A 26637-nucleotide genomic window follows, 5' to 3' on the forward strand; every position below is an offset into this window, starting at 1 on the left:
TGAAGTGGCAGAGCCACTGAGGAAGATTTTAGATTATAACTGCACTGCTAAAGTATCATGAGCCTGCTCTGTTTTACAGAGAAAAGACATTTACCGCTAAACCTTTAACTCCCTTCACCTGTCTAAGCCAATCGTTTTAGACTACACGAGGGAGGCTGCTCTTACTCATTCTAATATTGTTTACCTTTGATTCATTTACAGGAGCCGGACTGCATTTGAGAAGAACAAAACCGATGTTTTTCGAATCAAAACGTATAACGTGGGTGCATTGAAAAAGCTGAGGTAAGATGTATTGCGTCATAATTGGGTTTGCATTATTCTCCAGCTTGTGTGAAATAAAGACAGCACGCTAGGATTTATGCATGTATTTAGCCAGGGGATCAAAAGTAAACACTGTTAAAGATCAAAGACAACATCATCTAACTGTTCTTTAGCTTCTGCTCACCGACATTAGAGTTTAATCAGTGCTGTAAAGTGAATCCCCATCTGTTGTTATTGTGAAATGTATTAGGAGTGGGAGCAGCTAAGTGGCCTCTGGCTATGTGCAGGCCAGCAGCATGGGAAACCAGGTACGATTCCCAGTGTCCGCGTTGAGCTTCATCCAGTGTGGGTCCTTGGGCAATAAATCCTTTGCACTACTGCCTAACTGTTTAGCCACAGGGGTCTGGGTCCCCTTGTGCCGGTCCCAGACCAGATAAATATAGGGTTGTGTCAGGAAGGGCATCCGGCGTAGAAATCTCTGGCAAAACACCCGTGGGACTCAGTGAAAGTTGATTTGCAGTGGCGATGGGATATGCCAAAAGGTGAAAAACAACAACATTAAAAGTGGAGGTTTGTATCTTTCCCTCTAACATGTTTCAATGCGCATTTCTAGAGATTGTCCACAAATCGATACATAAAAGATTCAACTAACTTTGTTGGGATACAATACAATCTAATTCTTTTACCTAAATGGATTTGTAATATTATAATACCCAGTGAAAGAAGGAAAGAAGAAGAAAAAAAGAAAACAAGGTTTATTAAGGGGTTATCAGTGCTTTTTATACACAGGAGAAATGAGTTATGAAAATAAAAAAGAAATACAGATTAAATCTGCTCCCATAAAATAATTTGTGTCAGGTTTCATAAAATTTTAAAACTTTGGAGTCCACTTTTTCATCTTGAATATTTTGTAGTTCAAAATTATTTTGTCTTACTCGCATCTTTTATTTTTAGCAAGAAAAACAAAAAGTCTATGACATAACAGCTTCAAACATTAAAACCTGGCTTTCTGGATCTTTTAGACCCAGTTTTGTTTCCTTGTAGATTAAAAAAAAAGTGTCAAAATAATTTATTTGGGTGAGTCCTGTTTGTTTAGTGCACACAACACACATCCCGAGCTGAGGCTCCCCTTCAGCCCATTCTAATTGACCCAACTTGGTAGAAGCAAGCCTGTGATTGGACATCTTTTTGCTTGCATCACATGTACATAAAAGGGCAAAGACAGTAGAGACACAACAGGAAGAAAAACTGAGGTTTTCCAGAAACCAATTATTTACTTTCCGACTGATATTATACCTTTTTACCTTGGTTTTCAAACAATCCTGTTGCTTGATTAACTTTTTTGATACATATCTGTACCTTTTACATTTCTCATTTAGGGATTGACATTATAACCAGCTAACATGAGAAAAGTTGAAGGAAAGGGAAAAAAATAAAATTAAAAGTGTGGTGATGATATTGGCTTTTTAAAGTGCAAAGAAGAAACCCAAAGAGCTCTTTACACTAGTCATAAAATTGGGGTTGATCACTTGTGACACTTAAGTGTGTAATATTTCCATGGGTGAAAACAAAGGTCTGATTGTTGCGTCATTCAAACACCTGAATTCTGACTCTGCTGATACCCCCCCAGGATTGAGCACGACAACACAGGGATGGGAACCAGCTGGTTTTTGGACAGGGTGGTGGTGACTGACATGAACCGTCCCCATCTGCGCTTCTATTTCGCCTGCAATAACTGGCTGAGCCGCGAAGAGGCCGACAACCTGATCGTCAGGGATCTGCTGGGCAGCATGAATCCCATGGATGTGCCCAAATGTAGGTCACTTCAGTACGAGTCTGACACAAAGGTTCACAGCCACTAAGTGATCTTAATAACATCAGTGATTAAGAAAAGACAATGAAAAAAAACAATTTGGGGGTTCTTATTGTCATCATAGCCCATTTTTGTACTAAAAAAACCTTCATAAGCCAAATAAAATAAAAAATTAAAAACGTATTGACTTTTTAATTTGTGCAAAAATGCATATGATCACCACAAACTACATATCTGTATTCTTAATTAGCGGATTTTGTTTAACCCAGATTACATAGAACAATGGTGCCTAATAGTCTGCACTGTTCCAGGCTGTCATTGAATTCCATCCTCTGTGTAATCCTTTGATGAAACGAGCCACTGTGACCTTTGTTGCAATTTGATCTAATGTCTTAGCACCTGCAGCCTATCAGTTGCAGCTCAGCCAAGACACTGTGCTAGAAAACAGGCACAGGAGAGCTGTATCTGTTGTACAGGTGGCTATTGTTATGCATTTTTAACTTGAGTACAGTGGTGTAAACATAGATCCAAACAAACACTTATAAAAACAAAAGAAACTGGCAAAAGTAGGTCAGAACAACTGCAAATTATATGGTTGTATTGTATCTGATTGGAGGTCATCAACAAGGACTTATAAAGGCACCAACCACTTCTTGCAACTTAAGGAAAAAAAGGATACAAATATTTTAAAATGGGTAAATTTTGAGTTAGTTGACTTGTTTTTTTTGTTGATGAGGCCAGTACTTGCACCTAACAAATGACTAGATGCAGGGATTGGCGTCTATAGGCCTGCAGGAAGGATTCCTGCATGTTTTCCAACTTACCCTGCTTTGGCATGTTCTGATTGGCTGGACACACACTGAACCAGGTAATCAATCATGAGTGGGGTTTGCATTTCTGAAAATCATGAAGACACAACCGCCCTTGAGGCCTGGAGTTGCCCATCCCTAAAAGTGTTGGATGGGGCACCAAACGATAGCATCACCACCATGTGTCAATCATTCATTCCATTTACAAGGAACCACAAGGGAAATTAGAGCTTGGACAACCCAGAAACCCGCACCACCTGTATGGGTCAACTCCCTATATTGGTGCACGAGACTAAGGCTTCATACTCACCTTTCTGTTTAACACTACTCATTTTTCCAAACCTTATAACACAATGTAATATAAGTATATTTAACCACAACTCAGCTGTTCTAAACTGTCGACCCCACATATCCAAGCTCCTCATCATTTTCACCTCAAAAACCTCACAGTCCCACTCTGTTTGCATTTTCTGTCTTCTTTGAAAAATGAGCACTAAAAAGGAAATGAGTAAACCAGAACCGACTTCCTTTACTCTGTTTTACAGTGAATAAATACATTGTGAGTGTGTTTACTGCCGACATGAAGGGAAGTGGAACCGATGCTGACGTATTTCTGAACATCTTCGGAGAGCATGGCGACACAGGTACACTGGCAGAGATCAGTTCTGCTCATTTTCCTTTGCACTCTAAGTATTTCGGTTTTGTGTCATGAGAATCACACACATGGACACATGGAACCTATGCCAGACAAGCACGTCAGGTTTGTTTGCCTTGCTCAAGGGCAGTTTATGCATTCATAGCTGTCTGTGTAGGAGGATGGGGGGGTTGTCCTTCCAACTTTATTGCCAGCCCCAGGTAATAGGATTGTTTTAGCCTCTGGCACCAAGCTGCTCTTTTTGTCTGCATCCTAGAGTTAACCCATTTATTCTGCATTCTATTTAGCAAAAAATATTAATCATCCATATGTAAACTTTCGGCAGTTAGAATTATCAGATGTAGACCCCCTTGGTGCTGCGGTTGTTAAGATATAGTACATAAACTTAGCAGTTGGAGATTGCCATGTTTTGTGGTCGGATTTCTTGAGACCAAAAAAACTAGTAATTAAAGAATATTCACTTTTTAAATAGGAAATAAACAAATAATTTTCATCAGAATGTTTTGTTTGTTGCAAACAGGAGAGAGAAGGCTGGACAGTGGCAAGGACAACTTTGAACGTGGGTCTGAAGACAAGTTTACAATTGAAGCTCCAAACCTCGGGAGGCTGAAGAAAATCACCATTGGCCACAACAACAGAGGCTCATCAGCTGGATGGTTTCTAGATAAGGCGAGTTAAACCACCACATGCACATGTGTTCAGCAGCCATAAATAAAAGTGATGCTGACAGGGAACCATGCATCATTCTCTAAAGGTGATGATAGATGATATGGGGAATAAAGAAATATATGAGTTCCCAGTTAATCGCTGGTTTGCCATGGATGAAGATGATGGCAAAATACAGAGGGATATATTGGTTGGATCTATGCAGCCCATGGGTGAGAACAAAAATGCATCATTTCAGTTTTTTGAAAACAAGACGCTTTTTTGTGAAACACGTGACAGAGCTATAACAGTCTGTTGATCTGAATAGGAATTGTGTACAATGTGCAAGTGATGACTGGAGACATCAGAGGTGCAGGAACCAACTCGAAGATCCACATGGTCATGCACGGTGCCAAGGGCATCAAAAACAGTGGCAAGGTTTTCCTCGAAGGAGGTGCTTTCGAGCGTGGTTTGATTGACGTTTTCAACGTGGAGATCTGTGAGCTGATCAGCCCTCTTAGCAGGATCACAATCGGGCACGACAATGGTGCCGTAGGCGCTGGATGGTACTGTGAGAAGGTACTTTGTGTTTCTTGTTGGCTTCACTGTGACTCGTGACAGGATGTTTACCCATTCAGCCGCTGTCATTCTTCCAGGTGGTAATATACTGTCCATTCACGGGCATCGAGCAGACATTTCCATGTGGAATGTGGCTGGATGAGGATGAGGGGGATGGACTGATTGAGAGGGAGCTGTATGAGATGGTCTCTCTTAGACAGAAAAAAATGAAAAGTGGGTTAATTTGATCAAATAAAATCCCAAATGTTCAAAAAAATAATGACATATTATACATTTGGGCAGCTTCTCATTAGCACACTGTATTTGTTCTCATTCAAGAATACCCATGGTCCCTTTGGATTTGGACCTCAGATATTAAGGGGGCAGGCACAGATGCACAAGTGTTTCTGCAGATCTACGGGGAGAGGGGCAAGTCGGATGAAATCAAACTGGAAAACAACTCGGACAATTTTGAGCAAGGACAGATTGATAAATTTGTGGTAAGCTTGGATAAGCTGAACAAAGAACATTCATGTCCATTGTTCAGCTGTTACTCTAATCCATGCTAAGCTCTATAGATGTTGTTTTTTTCATGTTTCAACTGATTATTTTGTGTAGATTGAAATGCCAGACATAGGAAAACTGTTGAAACTGAGGATCTGGCATGAGAAGAGAAATCCATTTGCTGGTTGGCATTTAGCAAAGGTGAGACTCTGTTTTTTTCTGTGTGAGTTTTCTTTATAGTTCTTCTTGTGCGTTTGAGTCCAGTAGAAACATGTTTAGGGTTAAATCCAGAAGTTGTTTTTTTTTTTTAGCAAGAACAGTCAAAACCCAATCAAACTGGAGGAGGGGATGAAGAACTTGTCTCTTGTATCTTGAAGAGATGGGTACTTTTAGAAACTTAGCGTTGCCCAACCAACTGATGGTCAATAAGACTTCACTCAGATAAAACTGCTTAATACACATGTACAATACTGAACAGTCATGCAGTCACAAGTCTTGTGCTGAACAAGCCAAGGCATGGTCATCAGCCAATTATTTAAATAGGGTCACTAATTCAATGATATAAAATAACTACACATTTCCTCTTTCCTTTTTAGTCTTAATTGCTTTTCCTAGTCTTCTCTTTTGTCAGCACTGCAGATTTGATGTGTCATAATTATTGCATTTTTGTGTGGACACACAGCAGGTCCTGGAATACTGCCTATTAAAAAGAGAGTCAAATGTTTGGAAATGTGTGGTGCAAATGTTTACCCAAAGGCTCCTGTTTCAATTCAAAGACTTGCATAAACTGTTTCAGGAGATTAGAAGAGTTATTTAGACAGCAATTAAAAGTTTTTCTTTAAACCAGCACACGGAGCCTTGTCGTCTGTGAAGATTGTCGACTCTGTGAAGATTTTTTTTCCTGTAAACGTGTCAAAAAAAATGTCAAATTGATTGCTTTTGACATATTTACCAACTCATCTCCACCACTTGAATGAATGGTGAAACATGTCAAGAAAGATGACTTGACATGCCCAGTCACCTGGAAGAATGAAAACCTTTATTGTCAGTTTCTCCCGAAAGTTAGTTTTTTCTCCAATGCTTCCATGACCAGCAGTTTTCAACTTCAATGGTCCAATGATTCTATATCTTCTCGATCTAATAACATAGTAAGAGAGAAAAAGTGTCATGTATGAAACAAAAAAAGATGTTTCACATCTATGTCAGCAAGGAAGCTTTATTATTCAGAGAGTTGCAGCTTTCTTTGCACATGTAATATGCTGCTGTTGTTTATTTAAAAAGGAAAGTCCTAAACATTGTTAATCCACAAGTCTACCAATTTCTGCAGGTGACTTTGCTCAAGACACTGACGATGGAAAAATATTCTTTTGAATGTGGTCGCTGGCTGGACATCAATGAAGACGACAATGAGATTGTCAGGGAACTTCCAGCCACAGGAGCTTTCATCGACGAGCCGCTTCCTTGTAGGTCCTTTCAAACAGAGCAGTCATTGAGACGTGAATGTAGTTGACAACGGATGTGGTCTTTTTCTGTTTCTTCCCTCAGTGATAAAGTACCGCGTCACCATCTGCACAGGAACCGTCAGTGGCAGCGGCACCGACGCCAGCGTCTTCCTCAATGTAATTGGTGACCTGGGGGACACAGGCGAGCGCCTCATGTATATGAGCAAAAACAACGTCAACAAATTTGAGAAGGGAAACGTGGGTGAATTTTAATTTTAACTGAACACAAAAAGATGTACATTTTGTTGTGCAAATGTTCTGCAGGCATCTTTACTCAGATTCTTCCATATTATCCTGCAGCATGATGAGTTTCTCATTGAGTCAGTTTGGTTGGGCCAAGTGCGGAGGGTCCGAGTGGGTCACGATGGCCGCGGTGGAGGCTGTGGTTGGTTCCTTGATAAAGTGATGGTCAGGGAAGAGGGTCAACCCGAATCGGCAGCCATTGAGTTTCCTTGTAACAGGCAAGATGGTTTCTTTGATGTGTTTGAAGTAATAGTTGTACATTTGAAATATGTATTGAGGCAGAAATAATGAATGGGACACACACTCACACAAGACGCTGACAAAGAGACATGAAGGAATCAAAAGCTATAACATGGAGAAACCGATGCAATAAAAGTCAAACAAAGGGAATCCCCATTTGTGTGGTTTGGAAAACATCAATAACAGATATAAGAGAATAAATGTCTGTGCTGTAAATTGGTTGTGTCTGGACCTGGTGGCCCTTGGGTGGCATGTGTTCAGGTATTTAGGCCACTGATGGACTAGCTTGCCTTTACAAATAGAGATTAAATGCATGCAGCCAGCCAAGTCTCTTCCAATGTAACTGGAGTCAAACCGCAAAGCTAGGGGTGCAGAGTTACATCTGAAAAAGACTCCCTCAGTGTACTAATTGGGAATGGTTCAATTTTAAAATGTAGAAACAAAAGAGAACAGACAGCTGCTTTGTAGCTTTAGTAGTTTAGGATTGCTGCCTTCTTTTGAGCCAAAATCATCAGATTTGACCCAGTTTCTTAGCAGGAAAGCACAATCTTTAGCTTTTCAAATGTTAGTTTGTGGTTTTGTGTAGGTGAGGGAAGTTTCTTTGTATAGCACAATTAGTACACAAAATAATTGAAAGTTCTTTACAAAACAGGAAAATGCATTAAAATCACAATACGTAACAGTGCAAAGGTTAAAAACATAAATAATCATCATAAAATTTACCCTAAACAAAAGGAAAAGATTCAAGGTGCTGAAAACTGTCAACAGATTTCAGTGTGTCGTAGAATATATTAAAATCACAATACGTAATAACGCCACCCGCTGGAGGCCAGTTCCTGAGGTCCTCAGAGTCCAAGATAGTTCATATGGCGATAACATGTCAGAGATGTACTTTGGCGCAAGGCCATGGAGAGACTTGTAAACAAGCTGCTTTAAAGTTACCATACTGTTATGAACAAATAAATATAGTTCTTGTATTTTTTTTTCTCTAGGTGGTTGGACCAAAATGAAGACGATGGTCAGATTATTCGTGAATTAGTTCCAGCTGGCGAAGGCCTCCGTCTCTTTAGTGAGTGATTAAAGACCCAATCCAATGAAAATCCTGTTTGGTGTTTTAAATATTTTCCCAGTGGATGACATATGTTAAGAAAATTAATATTAAAGCAGCATATCTGAGAATTTATTTATTCAAATTGTCGTGAATCACAATCTTTGGGCCACAAGCTTCCTGCTCTGCTCTATTCTGACGCATCAACTTGCATCCATGGAGGTTTTTTTTGCCGTCCAACCTGGCATCTGGCTCAAAACTGTATTTCTGGATAGCTCCAAAATTGGTCGCCGTTTTGTTGCACCATTAATGTTTTGTTGGTGGTATGAGGGGCTGTAAGCTAATGGGATGGATGATGAAAAATGGGGGCAGCTGTACTCAACGCCAACCCACAACTCAGAGGCGAATTTCTAATGAACTCAGGCCGCTGTCCTAGAAAACGACACAGGCTAAAAACAGCATAATCATTATCAAGACCACTGGGAGCACTTTTACAGTAGATCAAAAGATGATTGGAGTGGGACTTTAAAAGAAAACAAAATCTGTTACATTAAAAAAACGTATTCCCTTAGATGTTAGCTACCACATAGCAATACAGACGGGCAGTGTGAATGGGGCCAGCTCGGACTCCAAGGTGTTCGTGAAGCTGTACGGGGAGAAGGGAGACACCGACAAGGTGATACTGGCGGTCTCTGACAATGACCTGAGAAACTACTTTGAAACAGCGCGCACTGACATCTTCACCCTGGAAACCTTTGACATTGGAAAGGTAAGTTCTCTAGAACATCTTAGAAAACACAAACATTGCTGTTGCCGCGAGTGTTTGGTCCGTGTGCTCGGCTCTTGCAGATCAACCGCCTTCTGATCGGCCACACCAATGAGGGTTTGAGGGCCGGGTGGTTTCTTGACAGCGTGCAGATCTCTGTGCCAGTTCATGGGATGCAGTATATGTTTCCGAGCCACCGCTGGCTCTGTAAGGATGAGGCTGATGGAAGGGTGGAGGTGGAGATCTATCCCAGCGAGACCATGGAGATTGAAAAGTGTAAGTGACAAAAACCTGATGGACAGTTTAGATTCAGTTTATTAGTAGGAAAAACAATGGAAAAAATAGTAAAAATATCCTAATACATGATGCAGACACATTTCAAAAGGATTAATAAAAGGAATTCAACCAGGATCTCTGAGTCCAATGAAACATTTGGCAATATAGGGGGATTACTATGCCATGTCATCAGTTTGCTCCCACTGCAAACCTCAGTACCTAATGATAGTGTGAAGAAGTGATGAATAGAAGGAATGAATAGGGAAGAAAAAGGAATGAATGAGGAGATCATTTCTTGATGAAGGGATGAGGATACTGTGGGTAAAAAGTAAGTGATGAAAGGATGAATGGATAGTATACTAGCAAAAGAAACTTTGGATGAGGGTAACTGATAGATGAATGGATAAAAGGAGAATATTGGTAAGAGGGAAGACATAGATCAGGCATGTCCAAAGTCAGGACACTGAGCCAAATCTTGTCCACGTTCAAATTTCCACCGGCTAAATATGACACAACTGTTTCTGCCTAATATGCCAAGAGACTGTGGCTGCTTTCAGGAAGTTAAATATCAAGATGGACTTCTAGACAAGACATGCTACAACAGTGTAAAAGATTGACAAACTGACAGTAAATTTGGTAAAAATGTATTTAGATGTATTTGTTTTCCAGGTGAAGAACTGAGAAAAATGCAATGAAAAAAAAGTTCATTAAATTGTTTATTTGCATTTAATGTTATTAAAATACTTCAAAGAATGTCAGGCGGAATGGTTGGACCTCAAACATTTTCATCTCACCAAATCTGGCTCTCTTTGCAAAAGGTTTGGACACCCCTGTCATAGATGGACAATATATAAAAGGAACAGATGAATGAAAGCATGAGGAGAGAGTATAAATAAATGGAAGGGAGATGTATGGATCCATTAAACGTGGGAGGAGGGCAGAGATAAACAGAATAAAGAGGCGAGGATAATGGATGGATTAGAGCAGGGGTGTCAAACTCATTTTCACCGCGGGCCACATCAGCATAGCGGCTGTCCTCAAAGGGCCAAATTTAACTTATACATATAACCATATAGTAATTAAAAATGAATGTAACTACTCCTGATTGTTAAATAACTCATTATTTATGTATTCTAACTTTTTAAAGTGACAATTACAGTTGTATGGAAAATAAACGTTTGCTGGTTACTCTCTAGCATAAATCCTTTTAAATTTTGTCCGCTTATTAAAACCTGCATAACTCCATAAATGAAGGATCAAACTGTCCAAGTGAATAAAGAAAAATAACATAAAACTGAGCTGCAAAGAACATGTAGTGCACGTGTAACATTTTGTCTACAGACACACATAAGACCTGCTAACATTGAATAATTACAGCAACTACACATAAAAAATATGTAATCAACTAAAGAAAATTTTTAGTTTAATAAAATAAAAACTTTTCTGCTCTCGCAGGCCACATAAAATGACAGGCGGGCCACATTTGGCCCCCGGGCCTTGAGTTTGACACATGTGGATTAGAGACTGAGATATTGGATGAAAAAAGTAAGATAGAGATTGACAGACAAATGATGAGGGGAAGAAATGAATGGGCAAGAGTACGAGATTATATGTTGATTGATAAAATAAAAGATTATAAAGAGGGTGCAAAATTTTAGCACTGAATTGTTTGAATGAATGAAGAGGGTTATGGGTGGTTCGGCTGCCTTGCCTTCACCAGTTTAGTTTTAACAAGAAGGAATGTTGAAGTATATGTCAATCTTTGTCCTCCATAGTGATCAACTATGAAATAGCAGTGGTCACAGGTGACGTACGTGCAGGTGGAACAAATGCCAGCGTTTTCTGTCAGATCTATGGGGAGGAGGGAAAAACTGAAGTCCTCAACCTCAAAAGTCGCTCCAACAACTTTGAGCGTGGCACCACTGAGATCTTCAAGGTGTGAGTTTATCCATCTGTCAACATTTGTTGGGGACTGATGTTACAAGAAGGTGCACTGTCTCTTATCCCAACAATCTAGATTGAGGCTTTGGATGTTGGCAAGATCTACAAGATACGGATCTACCATGACGGATCGGGCATTGGGGACGGATGGTTCCTGGAGACAGTGGACATCAAGAGGCTGACCATGGCTTTGGTGCAGGTTGAGGTGAAAAAAGAGGAGGCACCCAAGAAAGATAAGAAGAAGGACAAGAAAAAGAAAAAGAAAGAAGAAGAGGAGGTGGAAATAATTGAGGAGATGCAGGAAGTGGTGGAGACATTTACTTTCACTTGCAACCGCTGGCTGGCCCGGGATGAGGAGGATGGAGAGATTGTGGTTGAACTGCTAACCGAGGAGAATGAAGACTTGGAAAGTATGTCGATCATGCATATTCAGCTCAACAATGTTAAACTGGAAGCCATCTTATGCACTTTTATTATGCTGTATGTTTAATGGATTTTCTTTCAGTGAACTCCTATGAAGTTCATGTGTTCACTGGGACCACGTGGGGGGCGGGGACTGACGCCAATGTTTACATTAATGTGTACGGAGAATCTGGTGACACTGGAGAACGGTGGCTCAGGAAATCCAACCACCTAAACAAGTTTGAGAAAGGGCAGGTAAACCTTTATATCTGGAACTTCATGCAGAGTTGCGGTAGAAAAAATATTTCCTCATTGTTTATGTCTTTTAAATTTGGATATTTCTGCTTCTCATAACATTGCAGTGCATGTGAACATGTCCACAAGGATACTTTGGAAATATTCCAGGCTAGTCTGTCAGAGCTTCAGAGTATGAAAACTGTGTAATTTCATGACTGTTAAGGCCATGTCACACAGCCACTACATTTGGCACATATTGAATGTATGGAAATTGAAAATTGGTCACAAGTGAATATTTGTGAAATAAGTAAAAAAAAAAAGTGTTCTTTACATGAAATTTTCATAGATGTATTACGAATGAACCATATCAAAACCACAGAAGAAGTACGAGTAACCCTTGTGCTATTTTAGGCACTTTAACATTGGGAGTTGGGTCATCTAGACCCACTAGACAGTGCGCTGAACCTTTTTTCTTCAATGATTTGTGATCTTCACTGGTGTCCATGGATTACATGAAATCTTTCCACCTTTATCCACCTTTGTCATGGTAGGGAGAACACGTCAATGTAAGGGTGGGGTCATCTAATATAGCACAAGGGATAAACCAGGAAACCGTGGAGCATGAGCCATGCGTGCTTTTTGGGTTGTTTATATGCAATTTATTAGTGATTTGTGCGTCAATTACATAATTTGTGTATATGCAATATAATAGTTATAAATCGGTACATGCGTGAAAACTCCATTGGACATGCACGGAAAAGATGTGGAAAGCAAAAGATTTGCATATGCGTCTTGCAAAAATCACGCACAATAATGTAAGATTTGCGTAATGATTGCATATAAACTCCGTAAAATATGTTTAAACTGCGTATTTCTCAACCAACCAAAAATTTTGAACAGCTCAAAAAGGTATTCATGTATAAACCCGTCACCCAAAACCCTTGAGGGACGTCAACAAATGACAAACTCAAGAAACACTTGTGAATTATGTATATCATGCGTGTATTAAAGCTCTTTGGAAATGAAAGAATGGAAAGAAAATCCACATGGAGATTCATCCTTGAAATTATTGTGCGAACGGTTCATACCTTTAAACACATTTTGAAAATTAACTATTTGTGGCAAAATCTTCAGCATATTTTCATACAACTGAGCTCTAATCTTAAAATTGCACAGCATTGGTTTTTAAACACTTACTTCAATTTTTAATCTTTACTTCCATAGGGCAATGTAATGGATTTCTTGATCGCAACTTTGTCACCCATGATTTTTTAATAATTAGATTCATGTACTTTGGTTAATTGTTTCCTTTTGGTGTTTTCAGATTTACAAATTCGTTGCAACAAAAAAATGGGCATTAATTAAACTTGATCAAAGTCACTTTGGTCAATATTGAGTTTATGGATAATAAACAAAATCAGCACCAAGAGAAGGTTGCTCTCTTTATTTGCACACAGTTTTGCATTGATCTGAAAAAATGTACTTTCAGGTGTTGCACCAGTTTTTATCCGCACTATATTGACTACTTTCCGAAATGATGTTATGAAAGTATCTAAATATAAAATGAAATGTCTACTGGTGTGCCTGATGTTGGCTCTCTAAACCAAATTTTAAGGGAGATGACCACATTATTTAAAAATGTTGTCTGTGCTAAACTAGGAGGACATTTTTGACATCACAGCGGTGGATCTGGGAGTCCTGAAGAAGCTGAGGATCCGCCATGACAATTCCCTGGCCAGTGCTGGCTGGTTTCTGGACAGAGTTGAGATAGTGGACAACAAAGACGATACAACGTCAGTAATGAAGTGGTGAAAAAGAGATTTATTGTTGTTCATTCCTTCATGTTCTAAACACGTTTTAGTCCCTTTTGGGGTCACCTGACACAGACCTTGTTTGGCCAGGCGACGTCTGAGCCAGCATGACCTGTGTTTCCTCTCACCCTCTGCAGGTGGTTTCTCACCCAAGCTCGGGTCCTCTACCAGAGGCCTTGGAGCTTGAGGGTCCCGGACCTGTATTTTTAATAAGGCCAAAATTACAAACAGCATTGTTTCAAAAAATGTCATAGCAATGGTTGAAAAAACATGAATGAATGGTGAACTTTAAACTATTAGTAATTCCTTTTGCTGAGGTTACTGATATCTTTTAATGGATGCAAATTCATCAACACAGAGCATCTTCAGAGTTCCACTATGTGGCATGAAGTGGAATTTAAATGTAACTATTTCTTGATTAACCATCAACAGAATTCATGTTTCCTTTTAGGTACTTTTTTCCCTGTAAACGCTGGCTGGCTGTTGATGAAGATGATGGACAGCTTGCGAGGGAGCTGGTCCCTGTGGATGAAGCTTTTATGAGGAAAGGGGATGAAGATGATGAGGAAGATTCTGAAGCTACACTGGGTTTGGAGCAGAAAGGTAAGAGTGGGATCTGCCTGACAAAAAACACTTTGGTGAGGCAGTCAAATATTTAATGACAATGACTATTTTTCTGCAGCTATGTCAACTACGTACACTGTAAGGATAAAAACTGGTGACAAGAAGTATGCAGGAACAGACGCAAATGTCTTCATGACCCTTTATGGCACCAAGGATGACACAGGTGCCATCTTTATTCTGGGTCAAATAAACCCGGACGACATGTTTGGATGTTCAATTGCTCTCTGTCGTCTGCAGGGATCATCACCATGAAGGCTTCAAAGACTCATAAGAACAAGTTTGAGCGGGGAATGATTGACGAGTTCACAGTGGAAGCAGTCGACATCGGACCCCTGAAGAAGCTCCGAATTGGGCATGACAACTGCGGTAAATGCAAAATGAAAATCTTCTGATGTTTGAGAACTCAATGCAGTGCATTTAAACGTGTTATCAAACACCTGTTGTGTTGATGTTTAAGGAGGAGGATCTGCTGGGTGGTTTCTTGACTGGGTTGAAATTGATGCTCAGTCTTTGGGGCAGAAGCTCCGCTTCCCTTGCGGCCGCTGGTTGGACAAAGGGGAGGATGATGGAGCCATCGTCAGGGATCTTTTTCCAAATCCTCTTCAAACTGAGTTTTACACACCATGTAAGTCGTCGTATTGTTAACATTTAAAGTATATACAGCTCAATCGAATTGGTTTATAACTTATAAAAAAGTCCAAAGTAAATGATTTTCTTGAAATGATTCCTTTGCAGCTCATACTGAAAACGCCATTTGTGTGTATTTTAAATTGTAAAGAGTTTCTCCTCTTTTCTTCTGTTTAGTTGTTCCCTATGAGATAAAAGTTTTCACCAGCGACGTGTTTGCAGCAGGAACAGATGCAGATGTCTTCATTGTGCTGTACGGCCGAGAAGCAGTGTGCACCCAGCAGAAGTCTCTGTGTGTCAACAAAAGGGAGAGGAGAATGTACTTTGAGAGAGGAGCTGAGGACATGTTTATTGTTGAGGTACGAAGAGTCAATGATGAGTGCAGAAACAGCTCATTTATTCAACTCAGGCATTTAAGAACAAGGTGTATGCCGGTTCTTGAATGTGCTTTTTGCATAGTGTTCACACGGGACCTGATATTTTCGCAAGTACTGATGCTTGGAAGAGGCCCTGATTGTTTCGTTCGATGGACATGTGTTTTGTACATAGAGCCCGAAAATAGTTTTAAAACATTTCATAGAGACGCATGAACATTAAAGTTTTGAATGCGTAAGCCTGAAATGCACAAGTACGAGTTAACATAGACTTTTAATTAAAAGGGGTCGCTTGAATCGAGGCTGGTGTGAACGCATGAGACCCAGAACAGCAGAAGCGTGACTTTGTTGTGGTTTCTGTATTTAGCAAAGTGGCCTTCTCTCCTCACAGCTAGAAGATGTGGGAGATGTAATTGAGAAGATCCGGATCGGCCACGACAACCGAGGGGTCAACCCCGGCTGGCACCTGGACAGAGTGGAAATTAGACGTCTGCTGAGGAAGGGAAAGGTGCAGACGGCTGGCGCTGTGGTGTAGAATGTCTTCCATGAAAAACACACAAACAAACATTTTCACCAGGCTAAAATTACTGCAGCAACATCAACGTTTTTTTGTGGGATTACTGTAGGCATTTTTTTTTTTAAATCTTATATTGCAGCTTTTGCAGGGATAAAAAGACAACATTTGTCCAGTGTATTTAGTGGGTTATGCACTTATCCTTGTGCAAAACTATGTTATTGTAAATCTCTCAGATTTGATAATTATTTTGTTACATGCCAGGGGTGTAACAATTCACCTAAAAGACAATTCGATTCATATCATAATTTGTGCTTGCTGATATGACTCAGTCAATATTGGTTCCATTTGAACGATCCGATTCGATCCAATTCATTGACCTAAATCCTGGACATCTTTAGCCAAAAATTCAACCAGTGTGACTCAGAAGATTTCCAGATTTCTTGTATTTCTTGCAAGATAAACAAATGTAAATTAAATATGTGTACAAACAAACAAGTAAGCAAGAATTAATATCAAATCAATTTTCATAAAGTTCAGCACACTGCTATTTTTCCACATCAAAATAATCCAAATGGAACATTTTTAGAACATTCTATCCCACTGACTTCCTGTCAGACATGTCTTTGCTAAATTCCAATTGTTTCCACACATTGGACTGTAATAAAGCATTTATCATTTGATCCTTTTTTAATAATCAATTTATTTAATTTTGAAATGATTTCATATATTGGTCAACTTGATTAACAACTTGCCTCAGACAGATTGATCTGGTTGGATCGTAGGAATATACATCTATTTATTGATAAAGTCGATTAATCATTACACCTCTATTGTATGAAGCTCTGAATAAATAATCACATAATCAAATGATGTGATAAAGCAGCAGACTCAGCATCTTTTCTTCCAAGTCCAGTTTTGGCCAGTAGAGGGAGGTGTTCTCCTGATAAATGAACAGCTCCCAGGTTTAGGTTTCTCACGATTTTCCATTGAAAACTTTGTCTTCCGTTAATATTTCATGGATAATAAGTTTATTTATTTATAGGGATCAGAGACTACCATTTTCCCCTGTGAGTGCTGGCTTGCAAAGTCTGAGGATGATGGAGAAACTGTGAGAGAACTGGTACCTTCTGACATTATAACTGAGAAACTCTCCAGAGATGGTAGCTTGAAAGTGACCGAGGTCGAGGTGGAAGATGCCCTGGAGAGTACGTGACAGCCTCTACATTTTTATGCTTCAGATACTAAAAATTAGCCTCAAATGAGGCGATAGCAGTCCCCCCACCTCACTTTTTTTGTGTGTTTTTGATCCAGCTCATACCTACAACGTTTCCGTGATGACAGGAGACACGCATGGAGCTGGCACTGATGCCAACGTCTTCCTCACCATCTATGGAGACCTGGGGGACACTGGGGAGAGGAAACTAAGCAAGTCAGAAACAAACAGCAACAAGTTTGAACGAGGATCTGTAAGAAAATTCACATTCCTAACCCCTCTGTAACACAAAAACTATCCTTTTTTTGTTAAGATCAGCAGTCTAGTTTAACAGGATTCTGACATGTTTTCCTTTAGGTGGATAAGTTCACCATAGAGGCAGTTGACCTCGGCCAGGTTTTCAAAATTAAAATCCGCCATGACAACAGCATGATGAGTGCTGACTGGTTCTTGGACCAAGTGGAAGTGTTTGATGCTGATACAGAGGAGGTCTACCTGTTCCTGTGTGAACGCTGGCTCTCCAAGAAGAGGGAGGACCGACGTATTGAAAGAGTCTTCTATGTCAAGGTACCACACAAAAAAAGCTGTCTTTAGAAATATGCAAGGGTGTAGAAAAGAAACCCAAAATAACAAGTAAACACAGTTTTCATATAATAGATTTTCACAGTGTTTACTATCAGTTTTTTACCAACATTTCTTGGCAGTCTTTAAATTGCTGATGATTTTTCAGGCTATGGGTATAAATAATTGATTGGCACAAACATTTTCAAGGAAATGCTCATGTTTACCAAGAAAGCACTGATGGCTATAAAACTGTTTAAGTCATAACAAAAAAGCATAAAATGAGTCTTAGACAAGTGATATTTATGTTTTTGTTTCATTTACACAGTGGATTTTTGTTTCAAAGCTTTTGTTATAAGGAATGTCACCAGGGTTTCCTTACTTTTTTGTGTTGTGAATCTTTTTTGGTTGTTGTACCCTGATGATACTTTAAAACAGCTTAAACCGAACACAAGATAAGAAAACAAGTAAGGATAAAAAAACATCATAATGTGAAACTGTATTCAAATTTCTTTTTACAAATATTCTTCAATAATAAGATCGGATTTGAAATAAAAAATTTATTTAAAATAAGACCAAACTTTAATCATATTCTAGAATGAGAATTTTGCATCTGTCATGTAAACACACAAGATTTTTGTGGTAATTGCTAGTAATGTGGGGAGCTAATTGACTGCCTTCCCTCTCTGTAGCTGAAAAGCAATATATACAGTACATATAAAGAACGAGGCCAGAGCTGAAAGGAAAAAAAAATTTCTTAGCTCATATCATACTTTGACTGCAAAATCTTTATATCTTCCAGTCCTGCTTACTTGAGAAAGAAACGGAACAGAAAAATGTGTTCTTTACTTTCAAGCCACATTGTAAAAACAAAATTTTCTGGAAGTTCTCACTGGAATCAAAACCTCTGTGACCAGAAAAGTTTTCCAGACAGGAATAGTTTCCTCTTTTCTTCCAGCACACGAATCGTCTCTCCATGTTACAAAAGTTTGATATAACGTTATTCTATAACACGCTGGGAAAGCACAAATTGGTTACAGCAGTAAATCTTCCAAAGGAATCCTCTGCTTGTTCAAAACTTCAAAGCACACGCATTAAGCCTCATTTTACTGCGCTGACCTTTCAGTTCTGAAGAGGTTTCCGGGTCAGTTTGTTTGTTGCACTAACAGTTCATCTGTTTTTCAGGGCTACGAAGGAGTCAGAGAGAGCTTGAACAGTAAAAAAATGCCAGCTTTGACAATGAAGAGCCTGGACAGTAATATGAATAAAAAGAGCAAGAAGAAGAAAGAGGAAGAAGTTGAGCTTTCTAGTAAGACCTCTCAGGAGATTGCTATTAATAATACCCTAATAAATGTGTTGGTAATATGAGTGCCTTATCTGTCAAGTTATCCCATACCACATCACCATCTGCACTGGAATGGAGCGTGACGCCAGCACTACCAGTAGAGCCTACGTGATCATCGTCGGGGTCAACCACACCCAGACAGAGCGGCTGTGGCTGGACCTGGCAGATGAGAGAAAGGGCTTTGAGGCCGGCTCGCTCAAGAGCTTTGAAACTCACGGCTCAGACGTGGGGGAGATCAAGAAGGTGGAGGTGAGAGTTCGTCCAAAACGTCATTCCCATTCTGTCGCACTCTGAAAAATATCGCTTTGCTGCTTGAAATGACTTTGTTATTCCCACGCTGCAGCTGGGGCATGATGGGGCCACCCCAGAGAGCTGCTGGCTTGTTGAGGAGCTGTCTCTCGCTGTGCCAACCAAAGGGGTCAAATATACTTTTGCTTGCAAGTGCTGGCTGGCCAAAGACAGAGGGGATGGGTTGACTGCAAGAGTTTTCAATATATTGGATGCAGAGGCCATTTCTATCTCCCAGAAGGTATCAAATTAGCGATACAGAAAAACATCCATTTGTTATTTCCTTCAAACTCAAATATTTCATACCATTATAGAATAAAAATCAAATCCCCTACTTAATACGGTGAACAGCATTGTTCATTGGCTACAAATAAATTTATGTCATGTTTGGATAAGAATCTTTCGTATTTGGGCTTCTGTTGTTATTAGCATTTAGTGATATGGATGTTGGGACCTTTAATTGTCAGGTGATCTACGAGGTGACGGTGGAAACAGGAGACGTTCAGGGCGCAGGAACAGACACCCAGATCTACATGTCTGTGTTTGGGGCCAACGGCAGCACAGAAGAGATGCTGCTGGAGAAGAACGAGGACAGGTACGGCAAAAAAAAAAAAAAAAAAAAAAAAAAAATGAAAAAGAAACACTTTTCTGGTTTGATTAAGCACTGAAATCAGCATTTAAGTTCCAGTGAAGTTCTTCTGTGTGCAGAAAGTGATAGGGCACATACACATGATGATAACTTCTCTGCAAATAATTAATACAACAAAGTGGTTTTACTTTCTAAGGTTCTAAACTATGAACATCAAATGGACATTGGGGGTTTATGTAGACATGAAACATATGGACCTACTAAAGTCCCAGATAAGGCAAGACAACTTCTGTTCAGACAATAAGTAAAGGGGATCCTAAAAGTCTTATAAAATACATTTGTTTGCTATAAAATCACAATAGCTTATGCTCACTATTGCTCATCTAGTCATGTTTAAATCTGACTTCCCGAAGTCTCAGAAGATGGAAAGGTTTCTTAAAACGAAATTACTTTTTATACTATCTTTTTTAAGTCTTTGGTTATTAGTTTGTGCAAAAATAAGTTAGGGGGTCCTCCAAAACAAATAATTAGATTGAGTTTTCATTTTTATCTTTTCCATTTGTATAATTGAGGCATTGTGGCCCTGCAGACCCACCATCATCTTTTGATCTATTTTAAAAGCATTCCCAGTGGTTTTCAGCCATAACCAAAAAAAATGTGTCGTACATAGCTTCTGCAGAGCAGCAGTTATTTATTAGAAATTCACCTCTGAGGGACTCTTGGCGTTGAGCAACCTTTGCTCAATTAGGGGAAAACCTAATAAGAGCTCTCTGTTTACAAGCTCTCCTGCTAGCTTACAGCCCCTTACAACGCCATCCTAACATTAATGGTGCGACAAAAATGGCGAGCAGTTTTGAGCCAGATGCTAACTCAGACGAGGAAAATGAAAACGTACATGGATCCAGTCATCTACCATTGGAATGGATAAGAGCAGGTAGTTTGTGGCCCGTCCAGTGTATTATCAACGTCACAAATATGATCTTTTACAAACATCTGCTCCTGAAATACTCAGAAATGCAACTTTAAGCTTAATTTTCTTTCTTTTTATCTTCAGAAAAATGCCACTAGAACATGTTAAAACACAATGTACACCATTTTTATCCAAGTTGGTCTCTAAACTGAATTTCATGACAAATGTTTTTGGTGGGCAACAGGTTTGAGCGCGGTCAGGAGGACACTTTCAACATGGAGATTGATGACATTGCTCCACTGAGGAAAATGAGGATACGAATTGACGGCTCCGGCAGTCGACCTGACTGGTTTCTTGACAAGGTCAGTGCACAAGGGCGAGCCATCAAACATCAAGCTGTGTTCTCCTGCAGATCTGCTTTGTGAAACACAGAGCCAGATTTAAAAAAAAGCAGAATAGTAATTCATTTATTTTTTTTCAGATCTAGTTGAACAGGTCAGGTTTTTGTTTTTATAATCGGCAATGCATAATTTATGTTGCATCATCCATATCGGTGTCAATTTTACTTTGTCTTTTTTTTCCACTGCCAAGATTCTCCACAAACACACACACACACACACACACACATCTTTGTCTGTGGATGAACATGTAAATTAAAACGTCACACGTCCACAAAGGCAGGTGAACACACTCAAACACGCACTATATTGATCAACTTGTTTTCTTCCACTGCAAACCTTCTTCTAAGAGTAGCACAGTAGACTTGATTTTTTTTAGATTCACAGCTGTATTTCTGATGCACAAATCACTGCTCCGTCACTACAATTGACAGAGCTTGATTGCCTTCTGAAATGATCCTGTGCAGACTCCATCACTCTCTGCCTCTAAATTCGTCCTGAAGTTCCAGGCAGAGAGCTTTGATGAAAGAGAATGCTTTTCCTATGCAAATTTCTGACCTGGTAAAGCCAGTATGTCTGCAGAGCAGCACAGCAGTCAGGACCAATATCAAACCCTGTCTGTCTGTGCCAGGGACTCAGCAACTGTGAAAATCTCCTTGACTCGACCCTGCACAGAGCTGTGTGTTCAGCATTTCAAGCAGATGTGCTGCTTTTATGGGTTGCTGGGTCTGTGTGTTTGGAAATAGACTCAACAGAGAGCTGGGCAGCTTTCCAGCATAGTAATCAGCCCAGAAACATTTAAAGAAAGGGGAGCCAATGCCAGTGACGTGGGTCCAAATCTGTTTGAGAAGTAAGAGATTCTCAGGCTAAGTACTGTTTGGATTTAAGCATCTTTCCATTATATGAAATTGCACATATTATGCTTTATAAATTCAGCAATTAGGGATTTGGTTTGGTAATGCCAGCAGCACATTCCGCTGCAATCTCTTCTAAACTAGCTATGTAACATGGTAATAAAAACAACGTTAGTTTCATCTTGTTTGACCATCAGCTGCTTACGGTTCTTTCTACCTTAATCATGACAGTGATGTCTGCTTTAAATGTGACCCAAACCCATTGGAGTGTTTTTAAAAAGAAAACTCGGTTCTTCAGGTGATCATGCGAGACCTGAGCACAGAGGAGGTGTCTGTGTTCACCTACGAGGACTGGCTTTCCAAGACACGTGGACCCAAAAGGAACATGATTTGTGAGATGGCTGCTGTGGTGGATGAAGAGGTGATGGTAGAAATCACAACCTACATTGTCCAGGTCAAGACCAGCGACATTGCAGGTACAGCACTCAGCTGACAACAGTCCACACTGAACAGATTTTTCAAAAAAGTATAGCAGCATGGATATTGACGCTTAATTCTTGCAACATTGTTATAAAGGAAGGTTAGCTGCTCTAAACACTGGGTTGTAAAACTGACTGGAGCATAGTCACTTGGGGAAAAATGTTAAGTTGAGTGTCGTCTGTATAGCTGTGATATATAAGATTGCTTTATGTGGCCTATAGGAATTATTGTACAACTGTTAAATGGTATTGGTTCAAATTCATAACCCTGAGGGACACACATTAAGCTATGTTCACAGCCACCTCTGCATCACTCATTCAAGAGGCCACTTCCAATGTAAAGTCTACATAAATGTGTCTTTCGGGCTTCTGTGTTTCAAACTCTCACGTTCACATGTACACAGGTTTTTATTTGGGCTCCACTTACAAAACCTACAGCCATTTGAATGTGGGTGGAAAGTTAAACCAGGTTGAACTTTGACCAATCCGTGGCTTGGATTTGGTAGGAACGCATGGATGACGTCACTTAATTTTTACCGTTTGAAAGTAGATGATCTAAGGGGAAATTAATAATTGCTGTTTGTGTTTAGAGCTTTAAATAGAAAAGGCCTGGATCGAGATTCAGGAGATTTGTTCTGCTTTAACATTTCACTCCAGGCCTCTTGGAGGACATGAACTAGTAAACAGTAGCAAAAGAACGTGCCTCACATGCCTGGTGTGTACATACCTTCATAGTGAATTTCAGATGTAGGGATGGGGATTTTGAGATGTGATGTGACCGAGCTGCACCCAAATGTCCCCCAAGTCATAATAACTCAGATTAGGAAGGATCCAATTTGCTTCGGCTGGGTTTAAATGTAGTACTTTGAGTATTGATTTCTGATTCCAAATGCATTGGGGATTTCAACATTTTTGACCATCAAAGGAAAAGATTAAAAGCGAATTAAGCACCACTCAATAGTTAAAGCTGTAAAAACTTTATTTCTTTTTAATTTAATGAAGCTCGGGGAAGAATCCACTTAGATTAGAGTTTAACTTGGAGTTGGTCAACTTTCCCAAAAAGCTGGGTTTTATTTAAATAACAGATGAAATATTTCAGGAACGTATGCAAGAAAGCAAATAAACTATTTTGGGGGCATATGGCAAAGTGTCTAGTGTGTCTAGCAGGCTCCTCACATCCATGTAACCTTTTGTCTGAAGTTTAACTTCAGGTCTGCTCCATGGATGCTCAAACTGAGTGGAGCAGATTGATCGGACAGATAATCTGTGTTTCTTCATTAAAGAAAGACGTTTCATCTGTCAAGTGTCAAATTTTTCTGTCCACTCTCAAGATATCACACACTCCAGTTACTTTACGTAGATGAACCATATGATCTTCAATCTTCTCACTCTTTAATTGAAAACTGAATAACTTTACTGAGTCAATTTCTCCACACTAGTCATCATTCTTTTTCAAAATGCTCAGACATGGGTATAGCGCATTTGATGGGTGTAGCGGGACTCCTGCAAACAACTGTGCTTTCAAAAAGTAGAAAAAGTGGAATAATTCCTATGAAAGTCCCATATGGCAATGAGCACATCTTCTTCAGAAGGGCCTCACTTGTCTGCGCAGTCCTCTGGGTGCAGTATTTTCTGTAGCTGCTTGCTAGCTCTGATGATCAATACGATGGGATGGAGCGGAGTATGAGCCGACTTCAAAGGATTGCTCTGTGCCCCTGGCAGCTACTAGAAGCTAAGATTCATCTCCGCACTAACACTAAGATTCAGAGTGGAATAATGAGCCTGGCTTTGGGACATCCGAAGCACTGACACAAATGCTGGTGCTCAGGCAATACTGTGCAGGATGTAGGTGTGTCTGAAGGATAAAGGCATCAAGTATGCAGGTTTACATCTGGTTTGATGAAAGCAAAAGCCATTTAAAGGTGGTAAATGCATTGAGTGTGAATGAGGACACTGCAGACCTTTTCATCTAGCATCTCCCAGACTGCTGTGAAATGACAAAGCACAGGGGCTTCAAAGAAGAGATGTCTGAGTCATACAGGGAAGCACTCCCTGCTGCCTTCCTGATAGATTTTTAAATAACTTTCTTGCGATTATAGGGCAAGCTGAAAAGAACAAAAAGCAAATGTATTTTTATGTGATTTGCCAGCAAATGCTAAAATTCAAAAACTGTGTTGGAAACAGCAAAGACCTGCAACCTTCAAAGGGTTTGTTGTTTTATTTCTCCACGACTGACATAAATCTCTCTCTTCAGGAGCCGGCACTGATGCCAATGTGTGGATAATCATTTTTGGAGAGAATGGCGACACCGGGACTCTGGCCCTGAAAGAGTGCAACAAGTCTAACAAGTTTGAGCGCAAGCAGGTGGATACATTTCGCTTCACTGACATCCTCAGCCTGGGAGACCTCTCCAAAGTGCGGGTCTGGCATGACAACTCAGGTCAGCAACTCCGATTTGACACTTGAACACCTGAGCATTAGCTCCAGTGTTAATATTCCTTCGACTACCGTAACTCTTCAACAATTTATGCAATCCCAGCGGATTTTGAAATGCAGTTTTGCACTGATTTGTAACGTCTTACAGCTGGGAAATGCTTTTGCAACTGCCGTAAATCAGCTGATAATAAGCGTGGGAAAAAGATTACTGCCTTTTATTTTAGTCGTGTTTTATGATTTTACATTTTTTCTGCTTTACAGACTCAAAAAAGCCGAACAAGTTTATTTTTGACAATTCTCTAATTTTTAAATACAAGCATTTTCCCCAAAGCTTATGATGTACGCATGCTTTGTGATCTTGCTGTGTTTGTAAATGTAGACTAATCTAGTCAAAAATAGTTGCCATGTTTCTGTATATTACTTTGCAGCAGATGTTTATTTATAATGTGGGTCGGGCAGTTGGGTGTTCAGATTTTTGTCTTTGTGCTCACCTGTTTTAATTTATGGGTGTTTGAGGAATGTTTCTGACGAGGTAACGTTTTTGCATCAAAAAGCTTAGAAATTTGCTTTTGTTTTTACATTTTGGCTTCAACAGAGAGTTGAATCGCTCGCTCCTCAATCTGGAAGTGTAGACATTTTATGCAGTAGTGGATGCAGTTTATTTTTTCTCCTAGAGGAATGTGGCTCCGAAAGTTTTATTGTATGTAACTTTAATTTTCTTTGTTTTTACAATTGTTCCTTGATCTTTATTCATGAGACAAAGTAAAGTGGAACTGACAAACAGTCAGTGTAAAATAAAAGTAAAAAAATAACTAAAGACTTGATGGTTTTTCAAAGAAAAAGTATGCAAATTAGTGATCGAGTAGTCTAAACGGCTCAATTCTTTTCCCGTCTTGATCCAGGTATGGCTCCAGGTTGGCATTTGGAACACGTCGATGTAAAGGATGAGATCATGGACAAAACATTTCGTTTCCCTTGTGACCGCTGGCTGTCCAAAAACGGCGAGGATGGACAGATAATGAGGGAGCTGCCCTGTGGCAACAATGACTACTTAGATCTGAACGAGAAGACCAGTAAGACTTTCTCATAACACAAAAAAGCAATTGCCAAAAAACCTCAGATTGTTGATATCTGCTTCCTGTAACTTTTTATTTTTCTTCTACAGAATATGAAATTTGTGTCACAACTGGAGCTGAAGCTGAAACCAAAGAGAATGTGTGGATTATACTTGAGGGAAAGAAAGGCAGATCAAAGGAAATGGTAATGGAAAACTCCTCAAAGAAGAAGAGGTTCCTGAGGTAAGTAATTCTGACAAGATTAACAGCCAGAGCTTTTATTTTGCATGGGAAAACTCATACATACTGCCTTTTTTCAGATCCTTTCAGTTTTTTTTGAGCTCTCAAAATATGGTTCCACTATCACAATATGAACTTTGTTCAGGCATATAGCTTAAGTGTTCATGATACAAGTCACATTAATCTTTTTGTTTCCAGTGGAAATGTTGACAGGTTTGAGTTTTCCTCCAAGAACCTGGGCGATCTCACTGCCATCTGCCTGGGCCACACACCCAAAGATGGAAAGAAAGTAAAGGGGGAAGCTTACTGGCATGTGGAGGAGATCGTTGTGACTGAAAAAGAACTTGGAAACAAGTGAGGCCCCTGCTATTCCGACGTTAAACATTGCTTTCCAGTGAAAAAAAAATAAGCAACCT

At 39.7% G+C, this 26637-nt stretch overlaps 1 protein-coding gene and 1 long non-coding RNA gene across 5 annotated transcripts in view; one reads left to right on the plus strand and one right to left on the minus strand.

Moving 5' to 3' along the window:
- The window catches only part of loxhd1a (lipoxygenase homology PLAT domains 1a), a 42725-nt gene that overhangs the window by 9270 nt on the left and 6818 nt on the right, over positions 1-26637 (plus strand). The window contains exons 3-40 of the mRNA XM_078956145.1: positions 202-282; positions 1892-2076; positions 3429-3527; positions 4059-4207; positions 4293-4416; positions 4512-4762; positions 4840-4975; positions 5081-5241; positions 5360-5446; positions 6573-6708; positions 6791-6945; positions 7048-7208; positions 8223-8299; positions 8851-9047; positions 9128-9320; positions 11096-11256; positions 11338-11671; positions 11767-11918; positions 13560-13693; positions 14163-14314; positions 14394-14498; positions 14573-14701; positions 14793-14960; positions 15140-15321; positions 15728-15844; positions 16896-17058; positions 17165-17319; positions 17424-17633; positions 18813-18936; positions 19013-19221; positions 19316-19501; positions 19728-19855; positions 21004-21121; positions 22310-22487; positions 24745-24930; positions 25829-25999; positions 26092-26224; positions 26420-26575. Coding sequence (XP_078812271.1) covers positions 202-282; positions 1892-2076; positions 3429-3527; positions 4059-4207; positions 4293-4416; positions 4512-4762; positions 4840-4975; positions 5081-5241; positions 5360-5446; positions 6573-6708; positions 6791-6945; positions 7048-7208; positions 8223-8299; positions 8851-9047; positions 9128-9320; positions 11096-11256; positions 11338-11671; positions 11767-11918; positions 13560-13693; positions 14163-14314; positions 14394-14498; positions 14573-14701; positions 14793-14960; positions 15140-15321; positions 15728-15844; positions 16896-17058; positions 17165-17319; positions 17424-17633; positions 18813-18936; positions 19013-19221; positions 19316-19501; positions 19728-19855; positions 21004-21121; positions 22310-22487; positions 24745-24930; positions 25829-25999; positions 26092-26224; positions 26420-26575 — 5943 coding nt within the window. The remainder of the gene's footprint in view (positions 1-201; positions 283-1891; positions 2077-3428; positions 3528-4058; positions 4208-4292; positions 4417-4511; positions 4763-4839; positions 4976-5080; positions 5242-5359; positions 5447-6572; positions 6709-6790; positions 6946-7047; positions 7209-8222; positions 8300-8850; positions 9048-9127; positions 9321-11095; positions 11257-11337; positions 11672-11766; positions 11919-13559; positions 13694-14162; positions 14315-14393; positions 14499-14572; positions 14702-14792; positions 14961-15139; positions 15322-15727; positions 15845-16895; positions 17059-17164; positions 17320-17423; positions 17634-18812; positions 18937-19012; positions 19222-19315; positions 19502-19727; positions 19856-21003; positions 21122-22309; positions 22488-24744; positions 24931-25828; positions 26000-26091; positions 26225-26419; positions 26576-26637) is intronic.
- Positions 13514-19345, minus strand: LOC144996546 (uncharacterized). 4 transcript variants are annotated; one of them, XR_013659469.1, is made up of 5 exons: positions 19189-19345; positions 17172-17260; positions 14773-15252; positions 13789-13909; positions 13514-13652 (listed from the first exon to the last, which is right to left on the minus strand). It is a non-coding gene; the product is annotated as an uncharacterized LOC144996546 (long non-coding RNA). The 4 variants fall into 4 exon arrangements; XR_013659470.1 differs by lacking the exon at positions 19189-19345 and adding an exon at positions 17562-18817; XR_013659472.1 differs by lacking the exon at positions 19189-19345 and having other exon boundaries at positions 14773-14877; positions 15168-15252; positions 17172-17254.

The sequence above is a fragment of the Oryzias latipes genome, chromosome 12 (genome assembly GCF_053564925.1).
Source record: "Oryzias latipes strain Hd-rR chromosome 12, Olatipes_Hd-rR_3.1".
In the NCBI taxonomy this organism is placed as follows: Eukaryota; Metazoa; Chordata; class Actinopteri; order Beloniformes; family Adrianichthyidae; genus Oryzias; species Oryzias latipes.